Source organism: Danio aesculapii, chromosome 16, assembly GCF_903798145.1.
Source record: "Danio aesculapii chromosome 16, fDanAes4.1, whole genome shotgun sequence".
Classification (NCBI taxonomy): domain Eukaryota; kingdom Metazoa; phylum Chordata; class Actinopteri; order Cypriniformes; family Danionidae; genus Danio; species Danio aesculapii.
In genome coordinates, this window is record NC_079450.1 from 36,422,292 (window position 1) to 36,442,521 (window position 20,230).

At 35.4% G+C, this 20,230-nt stretch overlaps 1 protein-coding gene across 1 annotated transcript; it reads right to left on the minus strand.

The window, feature by feature from the left end:
- Positions 1-438: 438 nt before the first annotated feature.
- On the minus strand, positions 439-19,590 carry slc2a3b (solute carrier family 2 member 3b). Its single transcript, XM_056475234.1, has 12 exons — positions 19,385-19,590; positions 18,223-18,368; positions 10,781-10,882; positions 10,539-10,699; positions 10,203-10,443; positions 8,837-8,999; positions 6,770-6,957; positions 6,389-6,493; positions 6,130-6,231; positions 4,211-4,282; positions 3,898-4,098; positions 439-3,806 (listed from the first exon to the last, which is right to left on the minus strand). Exons 2-12 carry the CDS (start codon positions 18,244-18,246, stop codon positions 3,561-3,563), a joined length of 1,605 nt encoding a protein of 534 aa, XP_056331209.1. The 5' UTR covers positions 18,247-18,368; positions 19,385-19,590; the 3' UTR covers positions 439-3,560.
- Positions 19,591-20,230: the final 640 nt, after the last annotated feature.

Sequence of the window (20,230 nt, forward strand, 5' to 3'; positions counted from 1 at the left end):
TAACACTATAAGTGTTAAAATGTTATAAACGGCTCACTGCTGGAAAAAAAAACTGCTGAAACCAGCCTAGGCTTATTGGCTGGTTTTAGCTTTGTTGACCATGCAGCCTGGTTTTAGAAGGGTTTTGGCAATTTCCAGCCTGGTCTTAACTGCTCAGGCTGGTTTCAGCCAGTCATCTCCCAGCCTGACCAGCTAAGACCAGGCTGGAATTTTTTTTAAATATTTAGTCTAAATAATTTAATAGCCTCTCTTAAATCTGTTAAACTCTTAAAATGCAATATATGAAACATGACATTTCTGGATGATACAAAGTGTCATGATGAGGAACAGGCCTGTCATACACATGACAGTTCTCATTAAAAACATGCAGAGGTATTTAGCAAACAGTAAGAAACATGTCAAATCAAATCACGTTCAATGAGAATATTTTAATCTGGTTAATCTGACAAAAATAAATATGTATCCAAGTGCTCATGGTATTACAAATACTAATAAGCAAATGTGAAATGCTGTAAAACATTTTTAAAATGATAATTGCCATAAATATAAAATATCCAAATATAAATACAAAACAATCTTTCAAAAAGAGACATCTTTGGTGCGTACAAAAAAACATGGTATTTCAGTCATGAGAGTGCAAAAAATATATAAAAATAATTGTAAACAAACAATACATATTTAGACAGTACAACCATACTTTTACAGTAAACTTTGTTATATTTCTGTGTGCTCAATGAGAAATGTGTGTTGATGAATCACTCCAATTAGGCACTTGCATATCACACAGTGCTTTTGGCCTAAATGCATGAATTAAAAAAATTAGTATGACCAAAAACAACAACAACAACAAAAAACGCAGAGTTAAAAATCTAAATTAAACAGCAAAATTATAAATCATTTTAAGTCAACAATCAAATTCCTGACTGACCATGTGAGCTGCTTCACACAAAATTACAGATGCTAACGGCCTGAATTGTAGCCACAAAAGCACAACGGGAGTCTAAAAGGACAGCGGTGTGAAAGGACATCAGCAAGACTGATTAGCTTCCGTAAATTAAATTCAGTATGACTTGAGTCTTTAGACAATACAGACTAATTATTCATTTAAACAAGTCATAGCAATCAGTTTAACATTCCACATGATTATGGACAAGTGCTTAGTGCTCAGTAGAATTGATCTTAAAACTCCATATCAAACTCAACATTCAGCAATCTATCATAGATGTGCACAACCACATGTAACAGAACAAACGAGTTCTTTCACTGTGTTCATAATGACAATATAACTTCCAATAGTGAAAAGGCATTCAATAACAAAAGTTGCTGACTGACCTCAGTAGTTTGTACAGTTTTCAACCCGAACTATAAGGGAAAAAAGCCAGTGAATCGACAATAGAAATGTGATTATTATTATTATTAATATTATTATTATTACAGCAGCTGCTGTCCGTAACACTAGCACAGTAACATTTTGATGTCAAAACACTGATGTGCAACAATTTTATTACCTACTAAATAAATACTCCAAGCTTTTTCCTTTGTAATTTATAGTTTTCATTTAACGTCACATGGAGGGCAAAACAAGGCTTTCGACTATTGATTGCTATTGTTATGCTATATTTGTATCAGTATTAATGCAGTGACAAAGAATAATATGAAAATGTAACACTTTTTTCGTTGTAATCGTTGATTTAAAACTATATACAAGTAAACAGGTTTGTCCAATACACATTTTCCCGAAGAAAACCATTAAAACTGCTTAAATCATTTGTCTTGATGAAACTTCGATGATTGTTTGACATGTTGCTTCCTCATTAGGCCAAAAACAGCTTGAAAGCATGGCCTGTTTGATGCGTTTACGTCATTTCAGGCGAGAGCATTTTTAAATGTTTTCTAACAAAATAAAGGAATTAAAAGCCATTTGTGTGATGAGGCTTTTGTGTTCATGTTTAAGTGCTAGTCTGATGTTTTGGTCCTAATATTAATTATAATTTGTGCAAAGCTACATTAGAAACTGGGAAACCTGCCACAGCAATAATCACTGTCTGCTTTATTTTGTTTGGCAATTAATGTGGATGGAACCAGTTTACAGAACTGCATTCTCTGGAATCCTTTCAAGCAGTGGACTTCTACATTCCGATTGGTTGCTGACACACCATGTCATAGCTCATTACCATAAAGGAGAGTTGACCTGATTTCAACTCTCTTGATGCACACACTGACCAATTCATTCTCGCTGGAGAATGCCGCCAACTCGCATTGAAATTGATTGACTTTTGACGTCTTTGATGGCGGTGGGTATAATTATGAGAAAAGTTTAATAAGATAATTTTATATATTTGCCTATTCAGCCCCACACATTGATTTGTGCATTTAGGAGAAGAGTAAATGTAAGAGAGATCCAAACACACCAAGTTGTAGATAAACCTGGAAGAAATGGAGTACATTTTGGAAATTAAATTAGAAATGGAGTAAATCAGAACTTGATTTCTGATTTACTTTGGAGTAATTCAGAAATCTGTCACTTTTTGCCACATGGGACGATAACCATTTTCAAGGTATACTGTGGTTTGAAAAAGTTAAGGTTTTAAATCCTTCAACATTTTCTGCTATACCATTCCTAAGGTATGTGTATGATTTTACTATTTACTTTTTTTGTTTGTTTTTTTAGGACAAAAATAAATTCAAAAATGTCGTTTTAAATGGTTAAAAAAATATCTGTGTTTGAAATAAATGAAGACAGCAGAAGTCAATAATTCATTTGAATTATTTTGCCTGACATGTTTACGGTTCCAAATTATTTGAAATGTTTCTTAAAATAAAATATATTGTGTTTAAAAAGGAAAAAAAAGTTGTTTTTCTGCCCAGACAATTAAAAAAAAAAAATATATATATATATATTAGAGTAGTAATCACAATAGTGATCATTTTTATCCAAGGTTATCATACCGTCAGCATCTTATACCAGCCCATGCCAAATCCAGTGTTGACAGAAATCACTGTTGTTTTAATGTTGTCATCTGTTGTTTTGATTATCTTTAACTTATAAATCTAATATACAGATCCCATCTGTAAGACACTGTTCATTTGCTAGCTGTGACTTGGCTTTTACACAAGACACAGGTGGACACAGTCATCAGTGGAGTATTTTTAAAAGAAGCCTATCATTTTTATGTAAATCTCTGCTGATATTATAAGTGGACCTGAGAGAGTGTTATTAAATTAATAAATATATATAGTTTATGACCCTTAGATGTTCATATTGTGAGATCATATGCTTTTTTTATTATATTAAGTCATGTTAATCAGTTTTTTCTCTAAGCATTATTTAAATTTCACAGTGTTTAGTGACTTAAATACTGCAGCAGGTGCCCAAAACTTTTCTTCTTTTGGGAAGTCATCTAAATATTAGAAGATTGAAATGAATGGAAACTTGACATATCTATTGCCCTCCATGTTTCCATGCGTCTAAAAACTTAGACAAATGCCCATGTTTTAGCTGCATCTGTTGTAAGCGTCTGTTTAGAGTACTGTATATAGGTCATGTTCTGTACTTTTGTTCAGCTTTTCTCCTGTCCCGCCAGCTCAGTCATCTGAAACTTCTCTGATGATGGGGAAATTGGCAGAGAAACGGCGCCCTCTGCGGACTTGTAGTTGGCAGTGTTGGAGTCTGTGGCAGTGGAAAAACCACTGGCAATATCCTCGAAAGTCCGGCCTTTGGTCTCGGGAACACGGAAGTAGGTAAAAACGATGAAGACAATGAGGAGGATGAGGAATATGATAAACACGTAAGCCCCACACTTTTTCTGCAAAGAAAACAAGTCAGACATAATAATACATTTAGTTCATGAGTACCTGAAAATGTGATATTGTTGAAGTCAATTATAAAATTCTTACTGATAGTATTGGGAAAAGCAATCCAACTAGGAAGCTGGCGGTCCAATTGCAGCATCCTGCCACAGCCATTGCTGCCGGACGTGGACCTTGGGCGAATAATTCCGCAACTATAAACCATGGGATGGGTCCTGGTCCCATCTCAAAACTAGCCACAAATCCAAACACTGCCAGAATGGCCAGAACTTTGACTGTTGAAATACCCTGATAGTCATAAATGGAATTTGAATCATTTGGGAGGAGCGAGAGAAAATTGATGCAAATCAATAATATAAGACATCCAAGTTGGCATTCAATAATGATCACACACACTCACCTCTGACTGAGATGCAGAATCAATGATGGCAGTGCTGTTCTCAAGCAGTTTAGCCTTTTCTATTTCAGAGTCCTAAAAATATGGAGAGACAAAGAGTGAACAAAAGTTTAACACAAATCTATTGCCAATTTTGTTATTTACTTTATTCTACAAGTTTAATAGTTCAGTTGAAGAGAAATTGTTTTATTGTTAAAGAATTTGGTAGTATAAGGAGGATAAAGATTTTTTTTTTCAAAATAGCAATTTCATTTAATAGAAATGACTGTCAGAAATTGAATGACTTCTGACATCTTTGACGCTTTCTTTGATGGCAGTGGGAGAAAAGTTTAATAAGAATTTTATATCGTTACCTATTTAGCCCCACACATTGACATGCATAAAGAAGAAGAGAAAATATAAGAGAGATGCAAACGTAGGATGAGTCGAGGTGACAAGTTGTGGATTAACCTGCCTTCTTGGTGAACAATGAGAATGTTTGGAGTTAATCAGAAATCTTTTGCTTTTTGCCACACTGCATCCAATGTTCATAGAATCACTGGTGTTATAATGTTGTCTTCTGTTGTACTGACTTTATTTTATACTTATAAACCTAATATATACACCACATCAGTAAGACACTATTCATTTGCTAGCTGTGGTTTTGCTTTTAAACAAGACACAGGTGGACACAGTCATGGAGGAGCGGAGAGCATGAGACTGATTCCTGAAAGACCACAGTGACATACGAGTCTCCGCTTTGATCCTGTCGGCCAGCCCGAACACTCGCCGGTGACCTACTCACACCTGCAATTCTCCATGATGGACATCCAGGGTTCTTAAGCCTCCGGCGCCTTGACTGCAGTTTTGCACAAGAAGTTTGGCCAGAGGAGATTTAGTCGTGCCCAACTGATCCTGGTTTCTTTCAAGGCATTTTTTTTTTTTTTCTTCTTCACTTCGTCAATTGGTGAAGTTTGTTCCTCACCACTGTCGCCACTGGCTTGCATGGGCCTTGTGAAGTTGTGCATTGATAGATTTGCTCTTCAGTGTTTGGACTTTCAGCAGTGAAAATTAAACCACACTGAACTTTAACTGAAAACTGGACAGACACTGCGTCAATGTACTAGAACTTCTATGTTGAGCTGCTTTGACACAATCTACATTGTAAAAGCACAATGGAAATAAACATGAATTGAATTGACAGTTATCTATGGTGTATTTTAAAAAGAAGCCTATTACTTCTAAATTCTGCTTTTGTTCTTATGTAAATATCTCGCTAATATTATAAGTGGACCTGAGAGAATGTTATTAAAGTTTTTAAAAATGCAGTTCATGACCCTTAGATGTTTATATTGTGGGCTCATATGCTTTGTTTTATATTATTAAGCCATGTTAAGCAGTACTCACATGTAATACAAAGGAGTGTCAGCTTTGTTCATGCTGATTTTGAAACTGCTTTGGACCATTAAAAAAAAAAAATGGTTGTTTTTAGCCTCATTTACTTGCATTAGAAATACCCCAAAATGGCAGTAGAAAATAAACCCCATTACACATATATTTAAATGACCTGGGATAAGTAAATTATCCAAAAACATTTGTTTTAGTATATGAAACTATTCAATTATTGTTTAATTTAAATCTCTATGATAGATCATGTTAAAAATGATCAAAAAGTTGATATTAAGTTAATCAGAATTAAATTTTATTTTCATAGTTTAACTAAATTTACCTTGATGTTTCAATATTATTCATCAATTGAAATGACTTGTAGAGTTGATTTGATTCAACATAAAAATGTAAGTTGAGCGTGCACTGATAAAAATATATATTTATTTCTTGGTTTTGAAGCTTCCTGTGAAACAAATACAACAAGACTACACCATAAAATCACTAATAAAAAATTGACTTTTTTTTTTCAGAAGCATTAATGATTTTTCACTCACCACAAGTTTCAGAGAAATGGTGACGAGCAGAACACAGAACGTCATTCCAGTCAGCCCAATCAAATGCAGCGTTCTTCTCCCTGCTCTCTCCACCAGGAAGAGCTGTTGAGCAAAGCAGTGAAACCATCACTAACCATTCACATGGCAAAACATATTAGTAAACTCTTATAAAAGGTAATGAACATGGCAAAATAAAAAGATTTTGGCTTTTTTGCAAATAGTTTTATTGAATTATTTTAGCTGAGCTGTGTCAACTCACAGAGACAACAGTAAAGACAGTGTTGACTACGCCCATTCCAATGGTGGCAAAGACCGGCTCAGTGATACCTGCGTTTCTAAAAATCTCTGTTGAGTAATACATGACCTGGAAAATGAACAGAAACACAGTTGTTTAACATTAGAACTGTTAATGTCAATATTGTAAAAACATGCAAATAAGCATTGTACATGTTAAGGACCATTAAGAACTAAGGGTTAAAACAAGCACTGCAGAAAACACCTTAAGCATTAATGTGCATTTCTGTGATCATGTATTCCAGTAAAAATATCTGAACATTTGGAAAACAACATGTTACACAAAGACTGTATTTATGACAAACTGGTGTGGTGACTTATGGGAATTGTGCATTGTGAGACTCACAGCATTAATGCCGGACAGTTGTTGGGAAAGCTGCAGGATTATGGCGATAATAATGGGCTGTCTGTAGGCAGGGTTACGGAACAGCTCTGGGATAGACACCCTCTTCTCCATGGACATTTTCATGGCCTCATCCTTCATTTCACGAATGTCATCCTCCACATCTGTATGCCCCCGGAGACTGGTCAGCACTAAAAAAAAAATAAAATAAAATAAAAAAAGATAAGCATTATCAGCACAGACGTCCTGAAGTGAAGCAGAAGTAGTATTTACACTCTGTGCACACCTCTGAAACAATGGAGAATGAATAGGGAAACACCAAATTCTCTAAAACTGTTAAATTTCATAATTGGGAAAAAAATAAAAAATAAATAAAAAAAATAAAAATAAAAATAAATAAATAAATAAATTAAAAAAATAAAAAAGTAAAAATAAAAAAAAACACCAAAAAAAAACTTTAAAAATTTTTTAAAAAATAGTTGTTTTTTTTAATCCAACAAATAAAGTTGCACATGTGCATTTATTGTAAACAAAATCATGACACTAGCTTCCTTTATGGCTATTAGTGGAGGATATGATCCGACGTCATGCTGTCAAACGTAACTAGTGTACAAATCAATAACGTGTGTTACACATTATCATCCTCTGAATAATGTCTCTTCCAACCACATTCAAGCGTGTTCAATCATGTGCTTTGCATTTGAATGGTGGAGGTGTAAATTTATGAGGTCAGAACTGGGTCGACAGTCCGGTGCATAAGTTTCATTCAGATAAAACCAGAGAACATTTGTTTTTAAGTGTAGTTGGTTTGTGGTAAAGTTTAGATAACATGTTTTTGTCTGGGGGCAACTATTTGCTGAGATTCCAGCACGTATGCCAACCCATAACAATAAAGCTGCAGAAACTGTCATAAAAGCATTTGTCTGGACTAAGCCCCTCCCCCAGAGAATCGTCAGTCAGTAGTGATAGATGAATTTGGGGTTTCCTTCAATAGAGTGGCCATATTGACTATTAGATTTTTCCCCCATTGTTTTGTTTTTTTTCAAAATGTAAATCTAAATGTAAATCCTACGGTTATCTCAAAGAATCTTGGGAAAATGACCTTGGTGTTGGTTTTGCGGAAGAACAATGAGAAGATATTTTAAAGATGGTCCAGTCCTCCTGTATATATGCCAGATGTGGCCTAATGCAATGGAAGGCGCTCCATAGAGCTCATTATTAGAAAAAAAAAAAAAAAAAGAAAAAAAAAAAAAGGCCCAAATTAGCAAAAACATACTTTCCTGATAGAAGTGATGCATGTCATCGCTGTAAGCAGTCTCCTGCTAACCAACTCCATATGTTCTGGAGTTGCCCTCAATTGACAAATTTCTGGTCCAGTGTTTTTGATACACTTAATAAAGCTATTGACATAAATCTAGACCCTAACCCTTTGACAGCCCTTTTTGGTATTTCAGAGAGAGTTGACCTGACAGTTGCATCTTGCCAGGTTATAAGTTTTTCTACTCTTTTAGCTAGACGAACCATTCTTATCAAATTGAAACAGGTACTTCCTTCCTTCATCACATGACATGTGGATCCGAAAAATCTTTAGCTGCATAAAACTTAAGTTAAGATGTTTACTTGCAGGATCTCTCAAATCTTTTTACAAGACCTGGAACCCTGTTTTAGACCATATCAAAGGATCACCTGGTTTAGTTGATATCAGCTCTAATACACAGTGAATAACTGGAAAGAAGAAATATTGACTCCTTAATGCAAACTTTTCTTTTTTACTCTTATTGTAAACTTGCTCAATTTTTTATTATTTTAAAAATTATTAAAAAAAAATTTTTGTTTTTATTTTTTCTCTTTCAAAGAATATGTTTTTAATTCATAATTTTTTTTTTAGGGTAAATTGGAAAAATTTGAAAACTAAGACTGTCATTTTTCCTATGTTGTATTGTATACTACTATGTATGGTCTTGTTAAAAACACCACTTATATATATATATATAAAAAATCCATTCAAAACTATACAAGTAACACATTTGTGTATTCTATAGTCTTTGATAGGGGTCATAGCGAACTGACCTTGGCGGGCCTCATCCTCCTTGTTCAGGCTGATCAGCAGGTATCGGGGGCTCTCTAGGCAGAAGATTAGCATTATGCTCTGTATTACTGCAGGCAGTGCCGTCAGAGCCAGCAGCAATGGCCACAAAGTCTGAGATCCCAGCAGTGACTCCAGACCCAAGATCTGCCAGAAAGCACACACACACAAAAAAAGACTCTTTTATGACTATTTACATTTTACTTTGCAGTGTATAAATCCATTAGGCTTGCTTTTTTTATCTGCTGAGCGGTATATAGGGAATATTGATGTGATCAGACTTTAAAGGCCTTGGTATACTTCAAACAAAGCTCTTTTTCAGTCTTCATTTGAGGGTAAAAAGAAGTTAAAAAAGGCTGAGTGAAGCTAACACTTCAATGCGTTGCAGTAGTTGGACTTGTAAATGGGTCTTACTGCTTGCATGAACCCCTAAACACTACCACAATGGTGGCTGAGAGCGAAAAACAGTTTCATAAACATCTGGCAAATTTGTTTTCTCCAGTTTCTCGCACACCTGATGAGAAGTCCCACCACAGCGTGACACATCTTTACAGACAAATAGTAATATATATTTGAAACGCCAACCATTTCAGCATTTTTTTACACAGTGGATGTCCTTTCAGCCGCAACCCAGTACTGCGAAACACCCATAAACACTTACTCACAAACACTCATACACTACTGCCAATTTACTGTGGACTGTAGGGCAAACCGGAGCACCCGGAAGAAACCCACACGAACATGAGGAGAACATGTAAACTCTACTCAAATGGAGGACTCAAACCAGCGACCTTCTTGCTGTGAGGCAACAGCGCTAACCACTGAGCCATGATGCCACCCATATGTACTGCACACATACACATAAAAATCTCTCCTCGAGTGACCATATAGGTGCAGATACAGCTGTATCAGCTCTGCTACTCAACTCTCCAGTGTATTCATGTTGTTTAAGCAGTGTTGTTATGCTGGATATTGTTTCGGTCTAAACTTTGAGGATATGAGAAACAAAATCAAATCGCAAGTCAAAGAAAGTTCCAGAACATACCCATCTATTGTAAAAATCACCACAGTCCAATGGTAGCTCAAAGATGTTCAAGAGCCAAAACAAACTACACCAAAAAAAAAAGAAAAACAAAAAAAGTTTGCTTTTTGAGCTGATTTGAACTGATGAAACAAACTCAAAACTTCATTTTAGCCAAATTTTGTTGAAGTTATTTCAGTTCATTCTTGATTTAATTTGAAGTGTATTGGGTCAGCCAAATTATAAGTGTGTAAATAATCAGAATGATCACTTTTGAGCAAACTATCCCTTGAACGTTTGAACTCCATTTATCCAAAAGAAAATCTAACCTGTGCAACCAGGATGCCAATGACCACCCCGAGCTGGTGAAGGGTACCAAAAGCTCCTCGCAGTGCCGTTGGAGCAATTTCACCAACATACATGGGTGTCAGTCCAGTACTCAGACCACAGAACACACCGATCACCAATCTGCCAACAATCAGCAGCTCGTAGGAAGTGCATATGCTGGATAAACCCATCAGGCCTCCACCAATCAGAGCCAGGATGTTGGACAGCAGCATGGACTTCCGTCTGAGAAGATAAAATATCATTAGAAAAAAAGATAAGTCAAATCCAATCTTTTATCAAATGCATTACATGTCAAAAGACATTTCAAATGTTCTCACCCTCCAAGCTTGTTAACCAAAGCTCCGACACTGAGAGACCCGATCATGCCTCCGAAATTGAAGATGGCCACAGCAATGCTCCACAGTGTTGTTACTGTGGAATCATCCATCGGCTCTCCAGTGCGCACCAGAGTCACGTTTCTGAAGAAGTTCTGCACTTTCTGATCACCAATACAGCGACACAGAGATAAGTGATTGTTTGTTTTCAATTTATTGACATGCTATTCACTTAAGATATTTACCACATCAGGTGCGTTGATGACACCAATGTTGTAGCCAAACTGCAGGGAGCCGATGACGGCTGTGGACACGCAGAACATGAGGCACAATGTCACCTGCTTCCCCTAAACAAAAAGTAATACTATTAAAAGGCGGTAAAAAGATAAGAGAAAACAGTGCAAGTTTACTGGCTCCCAGTTGTGGTGGAATCAAAAGCTTTGGTGTTTTCAGAGCTAATGGAATAAACTCTCCATATAGCTCAATTGATGACGTCTTACTGCATCTTTAAACAATAAAAGAAAAAAATCATCCTCTCTGTTCCTCTCTGGTGAATGGATTTATCAACTTCCTTCGAAACTTCTCACATCATTCAGGATGTAGACAAACCTCTTCCGCTAACACTTGCACACAAGCTTTCATACCTAACCAAAGCACATATTTGACAACAAAATGGCTGAAAACACACATTCAAAAAGACCAATAAAATAAAAGTACAAGGGAAGGCTATTTTTACCTTTAACTCTGATTCTTTGACAAGTTGAGACTCTCATTCCATCAATATTCTCTTTTATTAGATCGTTTGGCATTTTTTAAACTTGTTTTGAACCACCAAACATGGGAACTTTAATGGCATTCACATACACTGGGGGAAACACACAGGTTCCTAACATTTAATGCTTAGATAGACTAACCTTGGAGCTTAGAAGGCAAACGGCACTCTCGCTGAACATAATGGATGAAGCTTGACCTGATCTAGCACCTGTATGTTTAGGGTTCTGGATTTTGTTTAAGGTTGAGGTTTGGTTGGACACTCTTGTTCCACCTGTTATTTGATGTCAAAATCCACAAAACAATTGGTTTAGGAAGGCTGCATCTTCACTACACTGCGTCCTTCCAGACTTCCAAAAATGAAAATCCTCACCATTTACCCACACTGAACTGATTTTAAACCAGTGGTCTCAAACTCAATTCCTCGAGGGCCACAGCTCTGCATAGTTTAGTTCCTACCAGCTCCAACTCACACCTGCTTAATAGTCTCTAGTAGCCTTGAACACCTTGATTAGTTGGATCAGCTGTGTTTGATTAGGATTGGAGCGAAACTGTGCAGAGCTGAAGCCCTGCAGGAATCACGTTTGAGGTCTAGGTTTTAAACGTTCTTCTGTTACAAACAAAGCTATATATTGGCTGTTTCTTAATTCCAAGAACGCAGAGAATGGACTTGCGTTCTTGTGAAGACCGGTCTTGCCAAGTTAACTGGAAAGAACGAACTCAGGAGACTGCGAGAACAGTGAACGTGTCCTGTGAAAAATGAGATGCTGTGTTCTTCCCTGGTTTTTCCTGATGATCACATGAACTTCACGTGTTTTAACAAGAAATTATTTAAACATTACAGCATTCATACAATGATTTATTGTTATTTCTGCTTTTCAATACATGTACACTATGCACAAAGACGCTTCAAATATACGACGCATAATACAAATAAAACAAACTTTAATATGAATTTCAACAAATAAACACCTTTAAAGTGTTTATGCCGTTATAGATATTCATGGTAATGTTTACTTTCACCGTTTCAATTAGGAAAACTCCTGAGATAAATAAGTTATATCTCCGAACTCATTTAATAAATCTATGTGAACTGCTACGCTTCCCACCTCCTTTTTCAGCCGCAATGACTTTTGGGACTTTGAGGAGGTTTTCCGCATTGATGCGTCCTCGATATCAAGAACACATCCGGGAACTTTCACGCATATTCTGTTCTTGCAGTCTTAAGTATTGGAACTGAACTTTAGCAGCTGATGATGACGTTACACGAGGACGTAAGATCACTGAAGAACGCAAATTGAAAAACAGCCAGTATAAAGGTGCGGTCACACTTGACTTTTCCTCCCATAGACTTCCATTCAAACGCACGCGAATGCGTCAGACCGGAAACGCAGGGTCATGCGTCAAGTTTTGCATGTTGCTGCGGTGCAAAGTTCAAGCTTGGTGAACTCTGACCTGCGAAATCGCATCACTTGACTGCGTGAGATCAATCGAGGATCAAAACATGACCTCTCTGGACAGAAATTTAAAACATTGAGCAATCGCTGGCTTTTTAAATGTCTAATTATCTTGTTTAATCCCGCCCCTTTTCGCAGCGCAGTACGACAGAATTTCGCACACACAAAGCCCGGTGTGACCGTAGCTTAAAGCAGGTGTCATCAACCCTGTTCCTGCAGAGCTACTTCCAGCAGATTTCAGTTGCAGCCCTGACCAAACACACCTGTCTGTAATTATCAAGTGCTCCTTCAGGTCATAATTAATTGGTTCAGGTGTGTTTAATCAGGGTTTGAGCTGGGGAAAGCCATCCTTAATAGAAACAAAAAATACTATAGTAGTCAATGACTGTAACTGACTCCATGCAGCTTCCTTTGTGTTCAACAGAAAAAAAAAACTCAAATAGCTTTGGAACAAGTGGAAAACAAGTAAATGATGACAGAATTTTACATTTCTTTTCAACTTTAAAGCTAAATAATTTAGCACACCCTCTCAATAGTTCAGTCAGGATTGATTTGGACTCTAAAAGGCATGATTAACTCATTTCTAAATGGCACATAAATCCTGATTTCACAATACAGTGATATCCCAGAGTATATACGAAAGTAGAAGAGCTGAAATTTGACCTGGTCATATTTTTTTTCTCTCCAAAATAATGTTCTGAAACTGTCTGTCGACTGAGACCTTCACGCCTGCTTCTCTCTTTCTCTCTTCTCTCTCATGTCAGAATAAAAGTAGAAATAATGACCTGAAGTGACTGTCAGCTGCAAATATTGTGTAGAGGGACATACTGTAACATGACCAGAGATCAAAGAGTAAAAATCCCCCTTAGACTATCAGGTGCATAATAGACAGAATAGATTGTCGGGTACACAGAAAAACACACTTTCAGGTCAGTTCTCACAATGTGGGTACAACTAAAGTCCAGTGTGTGGCTGTACCAGAAAATCTACACTAAAGGCTTAGTAACTACTGGATAACTTCAATCTAACTCTTTGTATTCTGTTTGCACCGTTTATTCTTGAAGGGATAGTGCATCCAAAAGTGTCATTTCTGCTGTCATGTATTCATCCTCCACTTGTTCCAAACCTGTTTGAATTTCTTTCTTCTGTTAAACACAAGGGAAGATAGTTTGAAGAATGTTGAAAACCTGTAACCATTGACTTTTATAATTGGAAAACAAGTATGTTAGTGGTTACAGGTTTCCAACTTCTTTAAAGTACCTTTTTAGTTTTCAACCAAAACCTTTGCTTATTTGGGCCCCCAAAATGCTGCTGTTTTTTAAATGAATGGCCAAAATTCATAAGAAGTTCTCCATACACAATAAATATGCTATATATAAATGTACATTACAAAATGTAAACAAGCAAACATGTGAATTGTGTTAGGTCTGTTATGTTAGGTAAACCTCAAAAAAGAAATTAGTGATGCAATTAATTAATTAATCTGCTGCTTTATTCCAACAATTACCATTGGTTTGAAGCTTCAGTAAATATGTCGTTTTACTTATGAGCTACATTTTGACCATTGGTCATATTTAGAATGGTCATGAATATTCATATTAATTATTACACAAACATGTGATGTACTCTAAAAATAAACAACTGCAAAACAATCATACTTCATATTTAACCTATAGTGTTTTGGCTTTATTGCTCTACCTGCTTCTCCTTTTTTCAAAATAAGAGTCCTACATACATAATAAATTTAAAATAAGCTTAGATAAATTAAAAAATAAGGTAATAGTCAGTGCTTTGGTTGTTGAACATATGCAGACCTCAAACACGATCTGTGTTTTGTTCTGATAACACTATTTTCAACCAGGTTTTTACAGGCTCATAGTTATGCCATTTCCATGTACTGAACTCTTACTTTTTGTACTAAACATATTATTAAATGGCACCTTTGTTAGATTTGAAGAGCTTTTTAGTAACTAAGCCATTTTAAGTGATTTTATGTAAAAGCATATTAAATGCAGATGAAGTGTCTACCTGAATGTTTCAAATACCTTTTGTGAAAATCAAACGTCAAAATGAGGGTGAAATAATATTTTTGGTCTATCAGAAATGTTTATGAACAAAATAACACACCTATTTTGATCAGTTTGTATTAAAATATATAAACCAAAATGTGTTCTTACGGAATTTCAGTATATTTTAAATGATTAAAACCTTGTTAACAAATAAGTAAAACCTACTGGTTGGCATGATAGTGACAAAGTACTGTATGAAGATTTTAAATTACAATTAATTATATAATTCATGTTTAAAACACATTTGTTTTAGAAACTTGAAGAGAGTATTTATTTTATTTATTTATTTTTAATTAGAGTGTTTTGTATGTTTATGTTTTATGTCTATATGTTCATTTGTTGTTGTCACTATGTCTTTTGTATGGCACTGTTATGAAATGAGGACTCCTGACTCCAAACCAAATCTACCTTTGGGTATAAATAACCTAACCTAACCTAACCTAACCTAACCTAACCTAACCTAACCTAACGTTCTAAATATACTCAACATAATTTAAGTTGACAATTTAGAATGACATTTTAGTGGGTGTCTGTGTAGTGGGTTAATCAAAGTAAAAATGTACAATAATCATGGATTTTTTCCTCATAAAAAATAAATACAATAAACATGACTCATTCTGTACAAGCAAATTAAATACAAATTTAAATTGTTGCTGTGAATTATTGTTTGTTTGTTTTTTACTAACTTTGACCCCATTCTAAAAGAAACTATTAAAGTGCAACTCAAAATTAAATAAAAAGGTTTGCAGACCAAAGTGTTCAACTATTAAAGCAAAAAGGAAATGGACATATGTTTTAACCTGAGCATGGACATTTGTGCAATCTAATCTGATGTTATGATAAAGACTTAAACACATCCAAACATGCACAAACATACAGGCAAACAGAGGCTGAATCCTAGAGGACTTGCAGTGAACACGGATATGAATGTCAACATGCGATCTTTAAAGAGACAGAGCCATATTTATGTACTGTATCATTACCAGTCTTACATTGCCTCATTTTGGGGTTTCCTTTCTATCAGTCCATTCTAAAACAAGTACAAACCAGCTGAGATTCTGTTCATTCATAATCAAGTTTGAACATGCCATCTGAACCCTTGGCTTAAACATTCATTCCTGCTTTGCACATCTCAGTTTCTTACACAACAATACATCCTTGTATTTCTCAATTTTAGATTTTTTTTTTTAAATCTCAAGATTTAGATTTTTTTAGAAGAATTCATCAAAACAAGGGATTGATATTTCACATACTTCCACATCCGATTCTCTAGGTTGTTTTCTTGCTCACTAGTAAGTCACCTAAAATGGGTTAGTGGTCAAAACAGATGCATGCTAATATCAGATGGAAAGGGTAAAGTGTCTCGGCAGACCACATCTTACTGAATCACTGAAAATGCATTTGGGTTGCATGATTCTGGGAAAATATACGATATGTGATGTTTGTAAAGGGATAGTTCCCCCAAAATGAAAATTCTGTCAACATTTATGAATTTCTTTCTTCTGTTGAACACAAAAAGATATTTCAAGAGTTCCCACTTAGATATGCTTAGCATTTATAGCAGGTTTGGCATGCTGTCCCGGGAGAGAACCCTGAGCTCGGAGATATTTGAGCCCAGGGCTCCCGCCCGGTCAATAAGCATATCAGGATATCCGAAATCAGGTAGGTCAGGAGAGCTCCCCCTTTAGAAAAGGGAGGAAAAGGAGGAGATGGGGTGGAAGGGGGGATTCTTCCAAAATGAAGATAGAGCAGTAGGGAGAAAATGATCCATTTATAGTGAACTAGGATTACTCTGATTGGATTATTACTGATTACAGATGAGCGGCCATTCGTGCTCAATCAAATCACGTGCTCCTCTCGAAATTAGTTCATGAAACTTCACTTTGAAAAACACTGGAAACCTGTAACCATTGACTTCCATAGTATTTGTTTTTCCTTCTTTGGATGTCAATGATTGAAGGTTTTCAGATTTCTTCAAAATATAATTTTTGTGTGTTTGATAGAAGAAAGAACCTCAAAAGAGGTGAGTAAATAGAGTAAATTTTGGGTGAACTATCCCTTTAAGCAATATGATAACAATTTTACACTTTCATAACATTTCCCCATCCCACACTGCAAATCTTATATAGAGTTTTGTCTTGTTTCTAGCTCAGATTTCTAAAATATAAATTTTAAATCAAAAAGCATTTACTAGACACGTACAACATATTGTTCTGAGATATAATAAGTCAAAATTAAGTGAGTTTTCCCTAAAAACTACCAAAATAACACATTAAAGGGCTTAGAGAAACAATCCTATTTAAAACTCAAATCAATATTATTTTACATTAAACATGCTTTTTTGGTAGTAAAACCATGGATGATATTCATCAGGGGTGAAACAAATAAACATTACTCAAAGTTACTGATAATAAAAGTGCATTTTATCTAATACAAACATATTACAACAGTTTCAAATCTGCATCAATTACTCATCTGCTGAGCATTTACTACAGTTCTTGCCCAATTTACAGATAATTATGGTAATGCCAACTTACTTGAACTCAAAAGAAAGAAAGAAAAAAATATTTTTGCTTGTTTTTCCAAACTATTTATTTAAGCTGAATCAATGCAGTTTTTGAGCCTTTTTTGGAACAACTTAATTGTTTTATGTTCTTCAATTAACCCCAGTTTTTTTTTTACAGTGCGGGTAGCTTTTTCATCAGCATGCTGATGTTTATGCTAAATGCTAAGTGAAATGAGCCTTGATATACTCGAAATTGGTCCACTGCTTTTAACCCAATCGAGTGCACACACACACACACACAAACAGTTAAATCACTGCCCACCTTCAATTTCTGCCGGGAATTGAACCTGCAACCTTTCAATTATAAGTCCAACCCCCTAACCATTAGGTCATATTTACACAGCACTATGTACAATTGTCATAAAATTAGCAGATAATATACACTACCGGTTAAAATTTTGGGGTCAGTTTTTTTATTATTAATTTTATTTTGAAAATGAAATGATTACTCCAGTCATTATTGCTTTTATTACTATTACCGTTAATAATAATATTAATATTATTAATAATAACAATATCATTAATAATAATAATAACAATACCAATAATTATTATTTCTATAATATAATATTTTATATATTATAATAATATTTTCTGAAGGATCATGTGACTGAAGACTGGAGTAATGAAGCTGTAAAATAATCTTTAAATCACTGAAAAAAATTATTCAATTAAATTATATTTAATAATTACACCATTTATGACAAACAACATAATACTTAAGTGCCATTTCTATTGAAGTTGATATTTAATTTCACCCTTTTAGCATTTATGCATCACTCACTGCATGTAATGACACTGGCAGAGGAAAAGAAAGACTCTACCTTACTGTCTTTCATCTTCTCCATCTTGCTCTGTGTTGCGAAAGTCAAGCTATTGCGAAGTCTTCTGTTCTTCCTCTTCTTACAGCAAAACCAAACTTATGTCTTGTGTTTTTCGATCAAACACAAATCCGTATTTTCAAAAGGGTCTAGAAGGAATAAAGAGAATATGAAAACTAGTTTTAGCATTGCAACAGATTGAGAGAATTTGTCTTCATCAAGAAGCACCATAAATAGTTAATTTCATGAGGCGGATGTCTGCTGAGCTGAGATGACTGTTGAGCAGCAGTATTGTGCAAAGTGAATTGCGAATTGTAAATGTGGAAGTCAAACACAAGTGCATCTCCATCAGCTCAGGATCGGCCTTGCTATGCATCACTCAGCTATATCATAAAACCAGCTGTGGTTTCATGGTTAAAATGAACTGCCTTCAGGATTTCCTGTAACTTTAATCCTAATTAAGATAAACCACACTGACAACTAGTATATACAATTAACTAAATACTTTAGTTCTGTAGCAGCAGTTATATTTTTTCAGTTGCTTGATTTAATGCGTTTGGAACATAGAGTATTTTGATGTTAGAGTTGCATTTATCTTTAATTATTCACACAGACCAACTTTCATTTAAAATACTTTTGCAAAAACATTTAACTTTTCTTTAAAGAGGGATAGTTCAACAAAAAATTATAATGTACCTACTTTTTACTCACGCTCAAGTAGTTCCAAACCTTTATGAGACTATTTCTTATGTTAAACACAAAAAAATCTTTTGAAGAAAGCTAAAAACCTGTAACCATCGACTTCCATAGAACAAACAAATGCTATAGTAGTGTACATTTTTACAAACATCTTCTTCTGCGTAAACCAGGAGAAAGAACACAAATGTTTGAAAGTTAGCAGTGAGTAGCCTGAATGATGATAAAATTTTCATTTTTTGGGTGAACTATCCCTTTATAACTATCCCTTTATTTGTCAAAACAAGCTGTCATTTCCATTGGCAAGTTTCTGTTTTCTTCAGTAACAGACGAACTGCATGCTTACATTAAAAACATTCTAAGCATCAAATAAAGCAGTCTTGGTTATTGGTTTTTATCTAAGACCTCTCCAATTACAGTATATTTCTGTAAAATAACCAGTCAAAAGAATTAAAAAAACAATAATTACGTGTATGTTTGCAGAGCTCGTGTGTAGTTCAGGTAGTCGCGGGTGTGTGATGAAACATGCACGCGCTCGTGGGTTTTATTCAGATTGTTGCATGACTTCAAGCACGTTGCTCTTTTTTTGTCGTCACACAGATGCTCCCCCTTTCTCTGTAATAATCGAGTCATCGCATTAAACAGAAGTTCATTTCGAGACGCTCGCATCATTTCACTGGAAATTATGACCGCCTCTCAGATCTAGCGAGCACACAACAAACACCGCAGCATCACTTAACATATACAATGAGTGCGGCTGGTCTCACATTTTAATATTCGAACACGTCTGTGGCACCTGACAGAAAACCTTCACTGTATATTTAGCTTGTAAGGTTTTGAGACACATCCTCTGCTTTTATGTCCTTATTTGGTAACTCGCGGGTTATTCGTCACCCAGACTTGACGTGAATCGCGCCTGTGTTCCGCTCGCGCAGCTTCCCACCGGCTTTATCCCTGCCAAAAGTTACTGTCTGTCACAATGAAACAGTTATCCTCATCATGTGAGCGTCTCTGTGAAAGAATGACGTCTTTTTGTTTGTAAACAAGCGCTCCTCTCTTTCGAGAACGGACAATTTGCGGGGTGTGCTGGCACTTCATACAAAGTGTGTGATCTTGTGATAACAAATGTTTCGTTGCCCACACACTTATAGCTCGTTTGTTCCTTGAAAACTGGTTTGAGAGTATTAACAATTATTAGAAATCAATTTGAATTACATTTTGTTTTATTGTTTCCTGTGGTGAATTTGATAGCCATGATAGTAATCACAACAAGAATTGTAGGCTATTGCTAAATTATTTCTGCAATACTGTAAAA